This window comes from Haliotis rubra, unplaced genomic scaffold, assembly GCF_003918875.1.
Source record: "Haliotis rubra isolate DU_JTF1 unplaced genomic scaffold, ASM391887v1 Scf106, whole genome shotgun sequence".
NCBI classification, from domain to species: Eukaryota; Metazoa; Mollusca; class Gastropoda; order Lepetellida; family Haliotidae; genus Haliotis; species Haliotis rubra.
This window is the reverse complement of record NW_025764959.1, coordinates 1,949,172-1,967,481: the sequence shown is the minus strand read 5'-3', so window position 1 is coordinate 1,967,481 and position 18,310 is coordinate 1,949,172. Positions and strand designations below refer to the sequence as shown.

General features: G+C 41.4%; 1 protein-coding gene across 1 annotated transcript in view; it reads right to left on the bottom strand.

Annotated features, from left to right (window-relative positions):
• Positions 1-18,310, bottom strand: part of LOC124277646 (collagen alpha-5(IV) chain-like) — a 65,126-nt gene that overhangs the window by 22,486 nt on the left and 24,330 nt on the right. The window contains exons 9-21 of the mRNA XM_046713375.1: positions 16,732-16,809; positions 16,236-16,382; positions 15,556-15,618; positions 14,119-14,217; positions 13,859-13,912; positions 12,642-12,741; positions 12,033-12,155; positions 11,607-11,912; positions 10,166-10,246; positions 9,817-9,914; positions 8,944-9,153; positions 2,269-2,437; positions 914-1,024 (exon numbers count right to left, since the gene is read on the bottom strand). Of these exons, the coding sequence (XP_046569331.1) occupies positions 914-1,024; positions 2,269-2,437; positions 8,944-9,153; positions 9,817-9,914; positions 10,166-10,246; positions 11,607-11,912; positions 12,033-12,155; positions 12,642-12,741; positions 13,859-13,912; positions 14,119-14,217; positions 15,556-15,618; positions 16,236-16,382; positions 16,732-16,809 (1,639 nt within the window). The remainder of the gene's footprint in view (positions 1-913; positions 1,025-2,268; positions 2,438-8,943; positions 9,154-9,816; positions 9,915-10,165; positions 10,247-11,606; positions 11,913-12,032; positions 12,156-12,641; positions 12,742-13,858; positions 13,913-14,118; positions 14,218-15,555; positions 15,619-16,235; positions 16,383-16,731; positions 16,810-18,310) is intronic.

The window sequence follows — 18,310 nt, the reverse complement described above, 5'->3', positions numbered from 1 at the left end:
ACATTATCTGGGTAATACAGTTGCCAAAATGAAGTATCACCAATGTGTCATTACTGTGTATTACAGTTGCCAAAATGAAGCATCACCAATGTGTCATTATCTAGGGGTTACGCCTGTCTAAATGAAGTATCACCAATGTGTCATTATCTGGGTATTACAGTTGCCAAAATGAAGTGTTACCAATGTGTCATTATCTGGGTATAACAGCTGCCAAAATGAAGTGTTACCAATGTGTCATTATCTTGGGGTACCACCTACAAAAATGAAGTATCACTAATGTGTCATTATCTGGGATATTACAGTTGCCAAAATGAAGTAGCATCAATGTGTCATTATCTAGGCGTTACACCTGCCAAAATGAAGTATCACCAATGTGTCATTATCTGGGTATTACAGTTGCCAAAATGAAGTGTTAGCAATGTGTCATTTCTTGGGGTACCACCTGCCAAAATGAAGTATCACTAATGTGTCATTATCTGGGATATTACAGTTGCCAAAATGAAGTATCACCAATGTGTCATTATCTAGGGGTTACGCCTGTCTAAAGGAAGTACCCCCAATGTGTCATTATCTAGGGGTTACACCTGCCAAAATGAAGTATCACCAATGTGTCATTATCTGGGTATTACAGTTGCCAAAATGAAGTATCACCAATGTGTCATTATCTAGGGGTTACACCTGTCTAAATCAAGTAGTGTGGGTAATGTCTCACAAAGATCATAGCCCCCATCCTTTAACATAGGCTTACAATCATTGTATCGCTAAAATCGATTTGTGCAAAAGGGACATGTTGCGTAAATGAATTAGAACTCATTATGTTGCGTCTGAAACCATCCATAATTCTCATTACACATATTCCGTAGTTCAAATCATTTGCCATCTTTGATTAAGATCACAAAAATGCTGAGGTTACCTTCAAACCCTGGTTCTCCATCTCGGCCCGGAATACCTGGCAGACCTCTGCTTCCAACTTCTCCCTTCAGCTCCAGCTGAAATGGCAGCGCTACAGGTTCTCCTTGTTCACCTGCAACATAACATGACATCTTCAGAACAAGTACAAAGGCAAGGTGAAGAGGGACTTGTCTTCAGAACAAGTGCAAAGGCATGGTGAAGAGGGACTTGTCTTCAGGTGAAGAGGGACTTGTCTTCAGGTGAAGAGGGACTTGTCTTCAAGTGAAGAGGGACTTGTCTTCAGAACAGGTACAAAGGCATGGTGAAGAGGGACTTGTCTTCAGGTGAAGAGGGACTTGTCTTCAGGTGAAGAGGTACTTGTCTTCAGAACAAGTACAAAGGCAAGGTGTAGAAGGATTTGTACAAACACAATACAAACAAAGTGTCCTGTATGCATTAAAACTGAACAAATGATTTCCAATGTGAGTGTTTGTGATCACAGAACAAACTTAGAATGTGTCACGTATGTCTGACATTAACAGGGCTGGCAACAGGAAAATCTATTTTCAACTGAAAACTTAATATTGTGTCATCCAATGGGGAGGTTCAGGGTTTCTCAGTGGATTTTGACGATTCACAGAATTGATCAATTTGAAATAAAATCAGCGGAAATCTGCAGATCAGCGGAGAAAATTACCATCACTGCATTTATTTTCTGGAAAGAAATACATTCACATACAAGGCTAACAGTGTGAGCAGTTGATTTTCTTCACTCTAACATTGAAATCCCTTTTTCTAATTACAAGGCATCTGAGCAGTTGCAATATGTCAGAAAGATTCTTGCAAAACAAGCAAAGCTTGACAACTTTTGTCAGCCTAGACCCCTATGTTCATGCCTAGGATCCTCAAAGGCTGTTACAAACCCTGGCAAATGTGAAACTAGACAGGACCAGGTAGTTGAATGATTTGATTGGTACAACAGCATCCTGTCAGTTCCAAAAACATTCGGGCGGTGGGGTAGCCTAATGGTTAAAGCATTGGCTCGTCACGCTGAAGACCCGGGTTCGAATCCCCACATGGGTACAATGTGTGAAGCCCATTTCTGGTGTCCCCGCCGTGATGTTGCTGGAATATTGCTAAAAGCAGCGTAAAACCAAACTCAGTCAGTCAGTCCAAAAACATTCACTCAGGACCAAATGGTAACAGCTTGACTTTGCTCAGTTGGATCAAAACAATCATCAAATTGTATTTTCTCATATATTGCTATAATACATTGGTCATGTCTCTTTTTAAATCATCTGCAATTAATGGAGGATCAGTGGATCTGTCTGCAGCCTTAGTCTTCCTATAACAGCCCAGAGAAGAGAGATAGCCTACCCTTTAATCCTTTCCTGCCATCGCCGCCATCAAGTCCTGTCAGACCAGGATCACCCTTTTCTCCTCTGGCGCCGGGGATCTCATCCCCAGGCAGACCCTTGTTGCCAGGGAGACCAGGAAGTCCAGGTAGTCCGTCAAGACCGGTGTCTCCAGGAATGCCACCATCACCCTAATCAAAGAACAGTCAGATTTGGTAATTCCACACACGCCACAGGCATAAATGATATAATCATAATCATATAAATATAACCAGGTAATACAAATGGATAAAAAACTAATATGAATTAACTTTGGTAAATATGATATATATATATGATATGACAATTATTTTGTGGAACACGACGTTTCAGAGTATATTCTTACTCCTTCATCTGGTGAAAATGGCAATCAGGCATTCATTGCAACATGCACTACAATACAATAAATCACATTTGTAATTATTTTGCCTTTTTTTATCACACGAATCAGCACCAAGTCCACAATGTCAATCAACAAAACACATACTGTTCTGCGATAGGCGTGGCAATATATTGCAACTTCAACTCTGTAACAATTTCACCATGATGTTAAGGTCAAAATGCTTCCAAAGTCGGAATCAACAAAAATGTAATTTTTAAAGTAAAATTGATATTTTTATACTTATCCTGACTCATGATCTTTTGCTTATCTCCCTTTCCTTTTCGAATGGTAGTGGAACACTTGAATCCCTTGAAGTTCCCGAAGCGGACATAAAAATACACTCACCCACGAGTTACCTCCCTTTGCCCTTTTCCCGCGCAAACAGTCATGTGACCAGCCTTACTTGTCACTCTCTCCTGATTTTCTGCCCATGAACTTGGATCTGCTGTGAAATCCAAAGTGTCTCCAGCAGGGAGGTTGGGAGGGGTTCTCGTCATGAGTCAGGATAAGTATAAAAATATAATTTTACTTAAAAAATTACATAATTTTTCTTATCCTGGCTCATGATCTTTTGCTTATAGAATCCGACGGATTGGTGGTGGGTCAAGCCACTTCGTGGATTCATCAGCTGTCCTTAGATACGTCTTGTATAAAACTCGGGGGGACCACTTTCTTGTCTTACTTCAGTCTCAGACAAGTTGAATCATGTTGATTCATGTGGCTACAGATAGACTAGTATCTTCTTATTACTAGATATCTCATAACAACCCATAGATTATGATAAGATCTTTATCATAAATGAGTTGCGTCCCTTTCACGTACAGGTAAGATCTTTACCCGTGCAGGATCTTTAATCACTCATGCTAGCCTGTCTTAGACTGTGTGCATTGACCTTCAAACTAGTACTTTTCCTTAGTAAAAGTTATCAACAAGTCAACGTGATAAAGGGTGAGATTTTCCAACTCAGCGCCTTTGAGGAACCGTTAGTTGCTGTGCTACAACAAGAGGCTGAAATTGGTGAATGCCTGAGACGTCTTCAGTGGCTATATCTCGGAGGTAGTGGTTGGCAAACACCGTGTCTGACTTCCAAAGCAGCCCTCCATGTAATTGTTGGTATAGAGCAATATCCATGCAGAGCTAGTGTTGACGCTAGTGCTCTGACTTCGTGTGGGTTGGAAGCTCTAGGAGGTTCTAGTCCTGCTGCTTTATAGGCTCTCAATATGATGGCTCTCATCCAGAACGATATGGTAGTTCTTGAGACTTCTGCTGATGTCTCTGTTGATAATGGGATGAACAGGCGCTTGAATTTTTGTCTCCTTGTCTCAGTCTTTAGAAGATATAGGCTCTGACCGGACACAAGGATAGGTCTTCTATATCCTCTGGGCCAAGGATTGTAGATAGCGCTGGTACGTGGAACTGTCTATCTGGCTGACCAGGTAGTTGGTTATTGGCAATGAAGTCCCATCTAAGTCCTAGATGAACTGCAGCATGTTGCCCCGTGTCGAATCTGGTTCGACCAAAGTCCAGCGCATGTATCTCTGATATTCAAGCTGCCGTGGCTAGCGCAAGCAGGAACAGAGACTTCTGTGTCAGCAGCTCGAGGGTAGTCTTGTCTAGAGGTTCATAGGCATCACTCGTAAGATGACGTAGAATTACATTCAGATCCCAGGCCGGAGCTCTGAACTTCTTTTGCTGGTCCTCCAGTTTAAAAGATCTCAGCAGAGCAAGTAATTCTGGTACTTTCGTCAACTTGATGCCTGTTTTCAGGGTAATCACTGTACTGATGGCGGCAAGGTATGTAGATAATGTCGAACCTTTCAGATGTCTGGTCTGTCTAAGATGACACAGATATTCCGCCACTTGAGGATGAGTGGCTTTCATCGCAGTGAAGCCTTTCCGCCTTGCATAAGTCTCAAACTTCAGCCCTTTGTCATCATACAGGTTACGAGTAGATCTGCGTAACGCTATCGTTACTGCCTTGGCTGCCCTGGTGGAGTATCCTCTTTTCTTCAAACATGTTTTGATACAGTCCACACGTGTAGCTGGAACGCTGTCGGGTTCCCGTGGACTTGCTTGGTGTGCGGATGTATGAGTAGGTTCGGCCAATCTGGTAACTTGATTGCTGGACTTCCGAGATCTTCTATTAGGTCTAGGAACCATACTCTCGCTGGCCAGTATGGCGCGACCAAAGTCAGTTGTAGCGCCTGTGTCTGTTTGATCTTCAACAGTACTTCCGGAAGTAATATCGGGGCTGGAAACGCGTAAGCGTTTAGTCCTTCCCACGACATGCTCAGTGCATCTGTTGCCCAGGCTTGAGGATCTGGAACTGGTGAGACAAACGTCTGTAGTTGTTTGTTGAACCTCGTGGCAAACAGGTCTATGCAAGGGGATCCTATTTCCCTTATGATGAGCCGGAACGCTTCTGGATGGAGCATCCATTCCATAGGTGACGGGTGCAGTGGTCGGGGAGAGAGCGTCTGCAAGTACTTTCTTGGCTCCAGATATGTGACACGCCTTTATCCAGATTTTTGCTTCCTCCGTGATATGGAACAACTGGAATGTGAGATGTAGCAGGCTTGGAGACCTTGTGGATCTTGCCGATTTATGGAGAATGCCACTGTAGAGTTGTCCTTGTGGACCATCAGCATTCTGTTGTTCAGCGAGCTCGACCATAGTTGTAAGGCGTTGATCACGGCTTTCATCTCCAGCAGTTTGATGTGAAGATGCTGCTGTTCTATTTTGGACCACCTTCCTGATGCAACTTGATTGTTGAGATGTGCACCCCAGCCCTGCATTGAAGCGTCTACGTAGAGATGTGTGTCGAAGGCTGGCTCTTGTAAATAGGTCCCTCCACAAACATTCGACCTGTGCGTCCACCACAGTAGATACCTCTTGAGGTTGTCTGGCAGCAAGATAGGGTCGACGCTGTCTAGATGTTTTGTCAGGAACCGTTGCAGCGGTCTTAGTTGTAACCTTCCTGTACGAGTCAAGTCCTGCGCCGAGGTTAGTAGACCGAGTAGAACTTGCCATGATCGTAGTGTTAACGGAGAGATGACTGCTGGTGGAAGCATGGCTTGTATCTTGACCCAACGATCTTCTGGCACGACAATACGATTCTGTGTTGTGATAAACCTTATCCCCAGAAATTGCAGATCTTGTTTTGGTTCCAGCTCTGACTTCATAAGGTTCACCAGCCATCTTAGTTGAGTGAGCAACTTGATCGTGAAGTTCAGCTGTAGTCTGAGTTGACTGGCATCTTGGTGAACCTGAATTCCGTCGTCCAAGTAGAAGGCATTGCGTAGACCTCTATTATGTACATATGCGACTATAGGCTTGGTTACTCGTGTGAATAGCCACGGAGCCGACGATATTCCAAACGGTAGGACGTTCCATTGGAGGTGCTGCCCTCCTGGTTTTACAGGAACGGGTAGGGGTGGAAGACTCCAGTCATTCTGAACCTTGATATCAACGTCTAGTTCCTCTGGATCCTCTGGGAGTGCAGCCTCTCCCTGAGTTTCCTCTGTAATTTCCGGATGGGCGACGAAAAGATCCTTTTCCGCCTCTGAAGCTGGGGTACTTCTTCTCCTTTGCCTTCTGTATGCCGGAATATTTGGACTTGCTGTTTTACTTTTGCAAAGTATGACGGGTGACGTTGGCCAGAGTATCTATGGATTTTATCATCATAACTTCTCTAGAGTCGTGTGTAGCTTCCTTAGCTGCATCATCGATTTGCCCTCCAAAGATAGTAGGCGCCTACCATGGAGCTCTCAGTAGCGGTTGGGTGAATCTATCACTCCATGAACAGGATGCCAGTAGCCCTTGTCTGCGTAGTAAAGTGAGACCTGCAGATATCGATGCCAGATGGTCCGATAAAAAGTATTGGTCCTTCTTCTGTGTTATGAGTGCCGAACATATCATTCTATCCTCTTCCGAACTTGAGTTCTGGAATTTATTGATCAATGCTTCATTGATGGCTCTGGACCTGGCCAACCCTAAGAAGGATTTCCTTGTAGCAGTATAAAGTTGAGATAACTTTTTATCTTCCACTTTATACATCTTGCTTCGGGAATCGTTGACTAACTTTATGTTATCATCCCATTCAGGAGCCTTTGTAAATGGATCCATATGATGTAAGGGGAATCTCTTCACATTAAATGATGGCAGATGCTGACTCTGGTACTTGGATGCTTTCGCGAAAGCTTTGCGTAGGTTAGAGGGTACCTTGGATATAGGTTCAATCGGAGGGATAGTGACGGAGTCAAAGTCTTCGTTACGCATCATATAAGTCTAGACTTCATCTTTATCCTTAGAAGGAGACTCCAAGTTCAACCCGTTGGCAATCCACGCTGTAACCTCTGAGTCTGGGAAGACGAAATCTGCTTGCTGATCCAAAGTCTCCTGATTATTAGTGCTAGGCCTCTGCGACTCATCCATCTGCGAACCTGTATCCCTTCTCGAACCTTCATCATCCTTAAACGAACCTCTATCTGAAGATTCGCCCCTTTGCGAACGTCTATCTTGAAAGTGCTCTTTTCACGAACCTTTATCTGTAGATTCATCTCTTTGCGAACCTCTGTGTTGTGAGCTATCCCTTCGCGAACGTCTGTCGCTAAATGTATCCCTTCGCGAATTTCTGTGATGTGAGCCTTCTCTTCGCGAACCTCTGTCTCGTGATGAGTGACTTCGCGAACATGTGTGAGAGATATGAGATCTCGATCTAGAGCGGCTAGGTGTAGGAGATGGATCCTTCAATGTTCTCGAACGTTGAGGGTTCGCGGATGTAGAACTGTGAGTAGGCATCTCATCTCTTCTATCCTCTTCCAAGATCACAGAGTCATCCGACTGTAGAGACCTTCGCAAAGGTGTACATTCGCCAACATAGACTTGAGACGTATGAGGAGAAGGTTCGCGCAGGTCCGTAGGTTTGCACACGGTGTCGGTAGATGAGAGGCTTCGCCGAGCCTTCGCTTCTTCCTCGAACCTACGTTCCATCATGGCCATCATCTGGTTGATGAATTGTCTCATAAATTCGCCCGGGTCAAAGTTCAGCGTTGGTTGAAGCTGCTGCGGTGTAGACTAAGCGTTCGCGAACGCTGATGAGTTCTGCGCCTCAACTTCAATCTGTTGAGAAGTAGGTGGTAGTTCTTCAAACAGCTGGCCTGCTGTGACCGTTGCAGGGGATGGTCTAGTAGATGTAGAAGTCGATTGAGTCGCTGATCTCATAGGTACTTTGGGTAGAAGTAATGGGGGGTCATCAAAAACATCTACTTCATGTGGAGGTAATATCTCTTCGTTGAAAGATTTCTGCTGCGTTGACTTACTAGCCTGCATAGATTTACCCTCAGATCTGGTAACAGATGCTTTCTTCTGCGATGTAGAAGAAGATGACGTCTTTTTCTTAGCCTTAGTCGGAGTCAACTGCGTTGTAGCTGATCTCTTCTTGGCCCCTGTACCAGCAGACTGCCATGTAAAGCACTAAACATAGCACTAGTATTATGAACTTCAGCAGTAGCAAGCAACTTACGGTTTGGAGGCTGATCTCCTGTTTTATCAGCCGTGACTTGAGATGACTTCCTCACCCGATCCATGGCATGTCTATAGGTATAAGACAAATATTGATTAAATTGAAGATTTGATCAATCAAAACAATATGTACAGCGCAAGCTGGAAGAACATTGTCTTATGCACGAAGGGCACTGGGGGTGAGGATCAGCCACGGATAACCTGTGCCTGCAACACTGCAAGATTTCATGAAATGTAAACAAAGTTACATAACGATGAAATAAAGACACAAATACAAATAATTTGGACAAAATGTGTACATATCATACATAGTAGTTATTGTCAAATTCTTATACAGCATAATTTTGAAGAATAGGACCTAAATAAAAAGGATATAATGCCGTATAAGGGACTCCAGTGCTCGCCCAACCATCTGCTTAGGCGAAAAGGGAGAGCGTGACAAGTAAGGCTGGTCACATGACTGTTTGCCCGGGAAAAGGGCAAAAGGGAGGTAACTCGTGGGTGAGTGTATTTTTACGTCCGCTTCGGGAAATTCAAGGGATTCAAGTGTTCCACTACCATTCGAAAAGGAAAGGGAGATAAGCAAAAGATCATGAGTCAGGTTAAGAAAAAATTGAATATTTAAACTAATCTCAACCTTTCTGAATGCAACAGGTTAACTAAGCAACTTCTGGTGTGAATATCTATTACAGTTAAACAGTAGACAGGTGATACCATACATTTCTATTTTATTGTGAATATGGTGGTACTGACCTTCATTCCCTGGTAACCAGCACCTCCAGGCAAGCCTCTCTGTCCGACCGTTCCCATAGACCCATCCATACCAGGCAGACCAGGGTAGCCTGTTGAACCCTTCGGACCAGAGGGGCCTCGGTATCTTTCTACATCAACAAATCCCAGCGGTTCACCCGGTAATCCCTTGGAACCAGGGAAACCTGGGGCGCCATCCCGTCCTGGAACACCCTGATACAGCCAAACAAGCCACACGTTATTATTTCAACATGACACTACACCTTCTGTCTCGCCACACAAGTCATGACTCGTGGGCTGAAGGAGACTGCATTTGGCGGTTTTTCAAACATGTCTTCTATCTTATGAATATTCCACTAGCATAATATCAGAAATTAAACAACTGACATAATGACAGTTGAACAATGTGAGCTATGGCATCAACAGTTGTATGGCCAGTAGACATGTTAAGTACCTCTAATATAATATCAGAAACTAAACTCAACCATTGACATAATCACAGTTGAACAAAGTGAGCTCTGGCAGCAACAGGTGTATGGCCAGTAGACATATTAAGTGCCTCTAACATAATATCAAAAACATAATGACAGTTGAAAATTCAGAGATAAGACAGCAACAGATATATGGCCAGTAGATTTATTCAGTATATCAATCGTGGCTGTTTTTCAAACATGATTTTATTTAATGAATATTCCTCTAGTATAAATTCAAAATGCAGTGACAGTTGAACAATGAGAGCTATGGTAGCAACAGATGTATGGCCATATTAGGTAGATCAATCATTCAGAATTCAGGAGATACTATGATTGACGATTGATCCTTTCTATAGTTAACTAAATATGATCATTTCGTCCACACACAATACAGAATACTTACAGGCTCACCAGACCTTCCATCAGGACCAGGCAGTCCAAATTCACCAGGTTGTCCTTTCTCACCAGAGAAACCAGGCAGGCCAGGGAAGCCATCCTGTCCTGTCACAACAAACACAACAAATAGTGAGTGAGTGAGTTTAGTTTTACGCCACTTTTAGCAATATTCCAGCAACATAAATGCGGGGGACACCAGAAATGGGCCTCACACATCGTACCCATGTGAAACGAAACAAATAACATAATCAACACAAACATGCAAGCTTGTGTTTGTGAAAATGTCAATTTGAGCTATACAACTTCATGTCAACATCCAACGATTTACTGATAGCTGATATTTTGAAGAAGCTGACCTTGTCTGCCAGTGTCGCCATTATCTCCCCGCCCTCCAGGAATTCCATCTGGACAGAAGCCACAGTCGTCTCCACGGAAACCTGCAACATGCATCATCACACATGTCAAAAACATGACTGACTTAAACTGAGCATCAACAAAACCTATTGTCACAGATAGACCTCTTTGCATTTTTGTTGCTTGACAACTGATACTGGCTTCCTGTACGATACACAGTAGTGTTTTAAATTCTCAGTTTAACCTGCCAGTTTTTGTTGGGTCAAGCAATACACTACTTGAGGGATTTAACTGAGGTCTACACTCCTTCTCGCGACCTGAGATCCAAATTTCGTCAGCTTTTCTGTTCCTAAAGTTAAAACTGTCAGTTATGGTCATTGCGGTTTTGCTTTGGCAGAGCACATGAGTGGTACTCTTGATGTTAAATTTCCAGACTCTCAAAATCGATAAGTCTTGCTTGAAACTTATCTCTCTTATCTTGCCAATGCTGCTGAACTCTTTTGTGCACTCAAACATACAGTGTGTATGGAGACATGGGCTATAGAAATACACTATTATTATTATTATTATTACCAACTATGTGATAATGACCTGTAAATATTTAAGTCTGGACCAAACAAACAATACGTGTACTATATTAATTATGCAGTGTACATGATGGTTGTGAATGTTGGTACTACAGGGATCTGTATTGCAAGACGTATTGAGCTATCCAGAAGCAAAAATGTTTGAAAGTGATTAGCACCAGTTGTACATGATGATCCTATTTTCTACATATTTAAGTAGATATTACCATTGACATTGACATCCAATGATCGAGGGAAAAAATCACTTGAGCAAGCACTAGTTGCCTGGATATGTGCGCTATATAAGTATCATATAATAATCATAACAATAATAATATGACTCAGCATTTTCAGTCGCTACCATTTCATATTCATGGTTACAGCGGGATTAACAATTTTACAGAGACATCTCTTCCCTGTTTTGTAAATCAATTTCAAAGGGAAGACATCATTTGTGAATGAATATCTTTGTAGACTTAGGTTAAATGATACAAATAGTAGTAAACTGGTTGTAATTTACACCAAATATACTTGAACTAACAACAAATATTTCAATATGTATCATTTAAAAAATATATTGCCTTATAAAACTAATATGATGACACCTTGTGATTTGAGTCAACTTTATCAGTATGTTTACTTGTGGAGAGGTTGAGTAAACTTTATCAGTATGTTTACATGTGGAGAGGTTGAGTTGACTTTGTCATTCAGTTCTGAAAGGTGACCGGATTTACGACTAAGATGTAGCAATAATTGATGTTTTTTAAGGACTGCAATATAATGAATTGCTATCATAAACTAAAAGAATAAAATGAAAATGCCCATAAAGATAACATTTTCTATATTTGCATGTTCAAGATCCATGCAAGCACTTTACCTATTTCTCCAGAAAGACCTGGAAGTCCGTCCACACCAGGTGGTCCCGGTTCACCTCTGTCTCCTGGCAGTCCACGCGGGCCGAGGGGGCCAAACAAGGTGAAGCCCTCTCCAGGGTAGCCAGCCTCTCCATAGTAGCCAGAATCTCCAGGAAGTCCTGGTAAACCAGGAAGACCGGGAAGACCAGACAGACCTTGATCACCAGGTGGTCCATACACAGTCTCACCAGGACGACCATTTTCTCCATTCTCCCCGGCCAGACCAGGGAATCCCACAATACCATCTTTCCCATCAATTCCGCGTAGACCTGGATGACACACACAAAGCTGTTAGGAACACTCAGAGTCTGGATAACAAGGGTTTAGTTTATTTGAGCATTTTATCACGTTTTGAACACAGGTGGACAAGACTATGGATATACACGTACCTCCGACACCTCGGTCACCCTTCATGGACATGCCAGGGATACCAGGAAGACCAGGCAGACCCTGGGAGCCAGGGAGGCCAGCCAGGCCAGGCAGACCCCGGCGACCCTCCTCACCATCATAACCTGGGGCAAACAAAACATTGATACAAAGGTAATCTCTAAATGTCACCATTACCCATATTGGTAATGATTAAAAAACATATACATCTACATAATATTGCCAGCTGACAATGCACTTGTATTTTTTTGTGTGAATTAGCATGGCATTAGGGAACAGCTCATTTTAGATTAACTAGCACATGGAAGCCAAACAAGGGCAACTAAACTACACATACATTTGTCACTTTTTAGGTATCATCTTGTGATGTCATTAGCCTTATACATTCCTATTACTTGTGATGGCAGACATTTGTCACATTCCAGGTACTGTTTTGTGAGAATATATGTTTCACACAGTTATCTGACTATCACCGTTCCTCTTCCTGTTACTTTCCTCTACTTTTTACATAGGGAGGAGCTCTGAGAAATTATGTACAGAATTAATAATCCTTCCAAACAGATCTGTAAGCAATGAAGACATGCTGTTAACAAAGCCACAAATCAATCTACCTGGGCCTCCAGGGAAACCTTTAGGTCCTGGTGATCCAATTCGTCCCCTGGGACCTGGCCGGCCGGTGCCAGTACCGTTACCGAGGATACCAGGAGGTCCCTGAAACACACAGTACAATTTCTCAATATGCACGTGAGATGTACATGTTGTTAAAACATGCAAGCCAATACTAGAATTCAGAAAGACAGCGTTCAGTACAACAAACACTACCTGCACTCAACTTTTGGCAGGGTTGTTTGTGTTTTGCCTTTAACCAAAAGATTTCTCGTGATTCGAAAGCTGTTGTAGCAGAAAGACCTTCTAGCTAGTCATAAGGTGACTAGTATATTTTAAGGTGCTAATGATGCCACCTTCACAGAAGTTTCATATCTAGGAGATAAACATCATGTGTTGGCCAATTTCTGGGTATTTGAAGCACGGGAATTCATTTGGGACCGACGGCGACAGCTTCAAATACTCAAAAACACCCTGATATTGGCCAACACATGATGTTTATCGACATTGTAAACACAAAACTAAACCAAAAGGCCCACATGGGTTTTACTGTCTGCACTCATTGACATCGAGTACGGGTACAGCAGTGAAGTGTCATCAGCTGGCCGTTTCAGCTGCTTCCCATGGTAGCATCTGGAACTGCTCATTTGTGATGTCATTCCGACTTTACATCACAATATGATTTGAATGACGTCACCACTGCTGACGACACAACAATACAATTGTGTGCGCATTTGTATGTGTCAATACGCAGTGAATAGTCTTGCAATTTCCAGGAATCAAATACCATTCGAACATGTATTTTAACAAATCAGACTAAAGAACATGGTGACTTTTCGTAACAATTAAGGATTGTTTGATGTGTTTTGGCATTTATCGAAGGATAACAGTAACAGATTGTATAAAATCATGTAGCTTAACCCTTATTACATCTGTCAGTGTACTTTAGTACACGCTGGGTGTTTTCAGTTTAGCCAAACTGGTTAAAGCATTCACTCTTCGTACTAAAACACTATTAAGATTCCTTATAATCGGTGTAATATGTGAAGCCCATTTCTTATGTTCCCAGCCGTTATATTCCTGGAATAAAAGTAGCATAAAACCATACTCACTAACTCCTGGGTCTATCAAAACTTTGACCGAAGACTATAAAAATAGCAGGGAGATTACCCAGCGAAACAACACATTCATGAACAGAATGTAAGCGGACTGGTATACTTACAGGCAAACCTTGAAGACCCTGTCGTCCAGGGAAGCCTGGCTCACCAAACATACCCTGGCAACAACAAATACCATAAATAATTACAAATATATTACACAGAAATAAAATATGGATGTCAGTGCTTACAGTCAGGATGTCATTGTACAGACAAAAGTTATACACAGTGCTTATATTCATGATAATTATTCTAAAATTACAAACAATATCACTTAAGAATTAAGAGAAAAGTCCATGAATTTGCAAGTTTTCTGCTATCTTACCTTTACTCCATTTATTCCTGGATTGCCTGAGAAGCCCTTGGCGCCAGGGAAGCCTTTCGCTCCGTATGGTCCTTGTGGTCCTTCTTTACCCCGTTTACCCTGCAGAGTTTGATACAGGTCATCACATAATTCCAGATATACAAGCAGTGATTAGTACCAGTTACTTGTCTGGACTGAGAAATGAATACATGACAAGTTTTTATGGATAACAACTTCTTTTTATTCTTTATACAATGTTTCAGAGCAAGAATTAACTCTGAGACGTCGCATAAAGAATAAAAAGTTGTTTTCCATAAAAATGTATTCATGTTTGTCCAACTTGTAAATGCATTTGAAGAACTGGTCCGAGAAAACTAAACAGGCATTCAGACATATACGTCAGTACAATGTCTGCTGGTTTCACTCTGTTATAGATAGAGATATAATTAGAGATATAAAGAGATGCATTCGTAACTACTTGTGTGATTCCGGCACTCGTACCCCTCTCATGGTCATGTTTACGAATGGGCCCTGTCTAAGCGTAAACGGGCATGGATATGAAAATAGTATAGGACTATGACAAAGGAAAAATATCTCTGAATTTCAAAATATGGCTCATAGAATACACCATATACTTGGGCAAAACAGCAATACAGTCATTCCCTTTGTAAATATGTTTCAGTCTATAAAGTTTTTGATCCTTTAGCTCAAAGTTTACGCTTAAATTGTGCTTTGCGTAGTTTAGAGAAGTTTCAAAGTTTAACAGTGCCACCATTTTCATGCTTCGAAATGCGTTTTACTACACGCGATTTGATTGGTTTGCCACAATTCTTGGCAGTAATGGCATATGATAGGGGGACGAGTCTTTTTGTAGGTCACGGAAAGAGGTGAGTAGTTACGAATGAAAGCGATGAAGAAAGGAAATGGCAAAGGGAGGTAACTCATATAGTTCACCAACCAACAGAGAAGTCACCAAGACTGCGCTGTCAATAATCCCTCTACTTTCATATTACAGGGAAGGCTTGGTAGGAAAACTCAGGTTTTGACCGGAAGATTTCATTAGATGAACAGGTTTACTGAATGCTTTCCTCAGCTTGTAAGTGAATTTTCAATGTTGAATTTCTTGTCGAGTTGCCACTTAAAGTTTGAGGCTGATTTGCAACTCACACTGCACAGTTGTTGGAGTTTGAAATTCAAACTGGTTAAAGAAAATCAAAATGAAATGTGATCACTTGGTGTTTACTGAAATGCCAGCCCCAGAGACATAGAACAACATAGTTGATGTTAATGTACAGAATGTACAAAACAGATTATTATGGATTTATGTATGGATGAAGATGCAACTCTTCCAATCTGGAAGCCTGCTGGGATAATTTGAAATGCTTTATTAATCTCAGTCATGTATTCATTTAAAATGATAGGGCACAGCAAAGGGTGCTTGGAGAAGTGAACACATACCCTCCTTCCTGGAGGTCCATCCATTCCCTTGGGCCCCTTCAGTCCACTCAGACCAGAAGCACCCTGAAACATTGTTGAACATTAACACATAGTTGTCAAACAGTTACATTGAAATAGATACACAGTGTTTATTGTAAGCTTAACCATACTATGACAGACAGTTATACTGAAACAGTGTTTAATGTAGTGCTAATCATATCACACATATCATACCGTTCGCCATACCCCCATGTATAATATAATAATGCACAGTTTTGCCCTGAACTATTTTAGTTAAAGCATGAGTACATAGTGCACTTTACTGCCTGATATAGTACTGTTGGGACCTTTGATTTCATAGTGAAGCATCATAGAATTTATGATATTGACTTGAGCTACTAAACACAGAAAATTAACACCATGGTTGTAATACGTGGTTTTCCCTAACCTTAGGCACATAATTGTCTCCCTTAGTTAGAACCTCTTATTTTAGCTAAGATAACTGACACACAGATGAACTGTCATTGCATACATACCTAGCAATAATTTTCAACCATGATAATAAATATCTGCATAATTTTCTTTAAAAATTGCCATAAATGGGATTCACCAATCAAATGATATCTACAAAAGATGTTTCATCCAGTCCAGAGTTACGCTGAAAGATGTAGCAGGTTGGGAGAAAATGTTCGAGCACCTACCCTGTCTCCTTCCATGCCCTTGTCGCCCGGATCTCCTACAGGTCCTTTAGGACCGGTTTCACCCTTGTCTCCTGGAATACCAGACCGGACCTCTACAGGTCCAACTACGGGGAACTTCCCTGGTGGACCTGGGTCACCAGTGTCTCCCTGAACAAACACACAATGGACATAACAGAATTAATCTAACTGTATGAAAACATCTCTGTCAATATTTTGCTGTATGTATTGACAACAAACCATTATGATGACATGACATTATTGTAGTTGGAGTTTGTCTTTAGTCAGGCATTCACTATCTATCTGAAACATTTTCGAAACTTGACTCAACTATAGGTCATCCTACACAATTACAATGTATGTATATGTCAACCACATGATTTATGTAATAGAAATCAAGTAAATCTGTTGATTTCAGAAGTAAAATGAACACAGTCTCATGATTTCCCGATCACAGAATGTGTTCCGGGTTGACATCACCATGGATGTCGTTAGTTACCTTTGCTCCTTTATGTCCCAGTTTCATGGCACCCGGCAAACCTTTGTATCCCTTGGGACCGGGCAACCCTGATACACCCTGAAACACAATGTGACCGTGCCATCAGTGTACCTCGACCCATAGCATGATGTTGCTGCATGGACAGTATGATGGTACCACCACAGCTCATTCACTTATAACTCAGACAAAACTTCATACCTGCCTGACAATGATACAAGAATCTGTATCAAAACGTTGCATCACCTGAATAAAGAAGTTGTTCATCCATAAAGTTTGTCCTTGTCTGACTGAGACACAGTAATCATGGTTACTTATTTGACTTGATATATCTGTTTTCAGTTCTACACCAAAGTCAACAATATGATCACTGTGTTGTTTCAAAATTATCGATTCTGGGAAGGCGAATGAGTGGTTGATGCAATGAAAAAAAGTAGGCCAAATCATCAAAGTTGGCCACAAAATGCAGCGATTCAAGGAAGAAGCAGCAGAGTGAACCTGAAGCCACCTTATTACAGGTTCCTTTACCCTTGACACCTACATTACAGCTTCATTCAGGTTCTTTTACCCTTGACTTATACATTACAGCTTCATTCAGGTTCTTTTACCCTTGACTTATACATTACAGCTTCATTCAGGTTCCTTTACCCTTGACTTATACATTACAGCTTCATTCAGGTTCTTTTACCCTTGACTTATACATTACAGCTTCATTCAGGTTCTTTTACCCTTGACTTATACATTACAGCTTCATTCAGGTTCCTTTACCCTTGACTTATACATTACAGCTTCATTCAGGTTCTTTTACCCTTGACTTATACATTACAGCTTCATTCAGGTTCTTTTACCCTTGACTTATACATTACAGCTTCATTCAGGTTCTTTTACCCTTGACTTATACATTACAGCTTCATTCAGGTTCCTTTACCCTTGACACATACATTACAGCTTCATTCAGGTTCCTTTACCCTTGACTTATACATTACAGCTTCATTCAGGTTCCTTTACCCTTGACTTATACATTACAGCTTCATTCAGGTTCTTTTACTCTTGACTTATACATTACAGCTTCATTCAGGTTCTTTTAACCTTTGACTTTTACATTACAGCTTCATTCAGGTTCCTTTACCCTTGACTTATACATTACAGCGTCATTCAGGTTCTTTTACTCTTGACTTATACATTACAGCTTCATTCAGGTTCCTTTTACCCCCTTGACTTATACATTACAGCTTCATTCAGGTTCTTTTACCCTTGACTTATACATTACAGCTTCATTCAGGTTCCTTTACCCTTGACTTATACATTACAGCTTCATTCAGGTTCTTTTACTCTTGACTTATACATTACAGCTTCATTCAGGTTCCTTTACCCTTGACTTATACATTACAGCTTCATTCAGGTTCTTTTACCCTTGACTTATACATTACAGCTTCATTCAGGTTCTTTTAACCTTTGACTTTTACATTACAGCTTCATTCAGGTTCCTTTACCCTTGACTTATACATTACAGCGTCATTCAGGTTCTTTTACTCTTGACTTATACATTACAGCTTCATTCAGGTTCCTTTACCCTTGACTT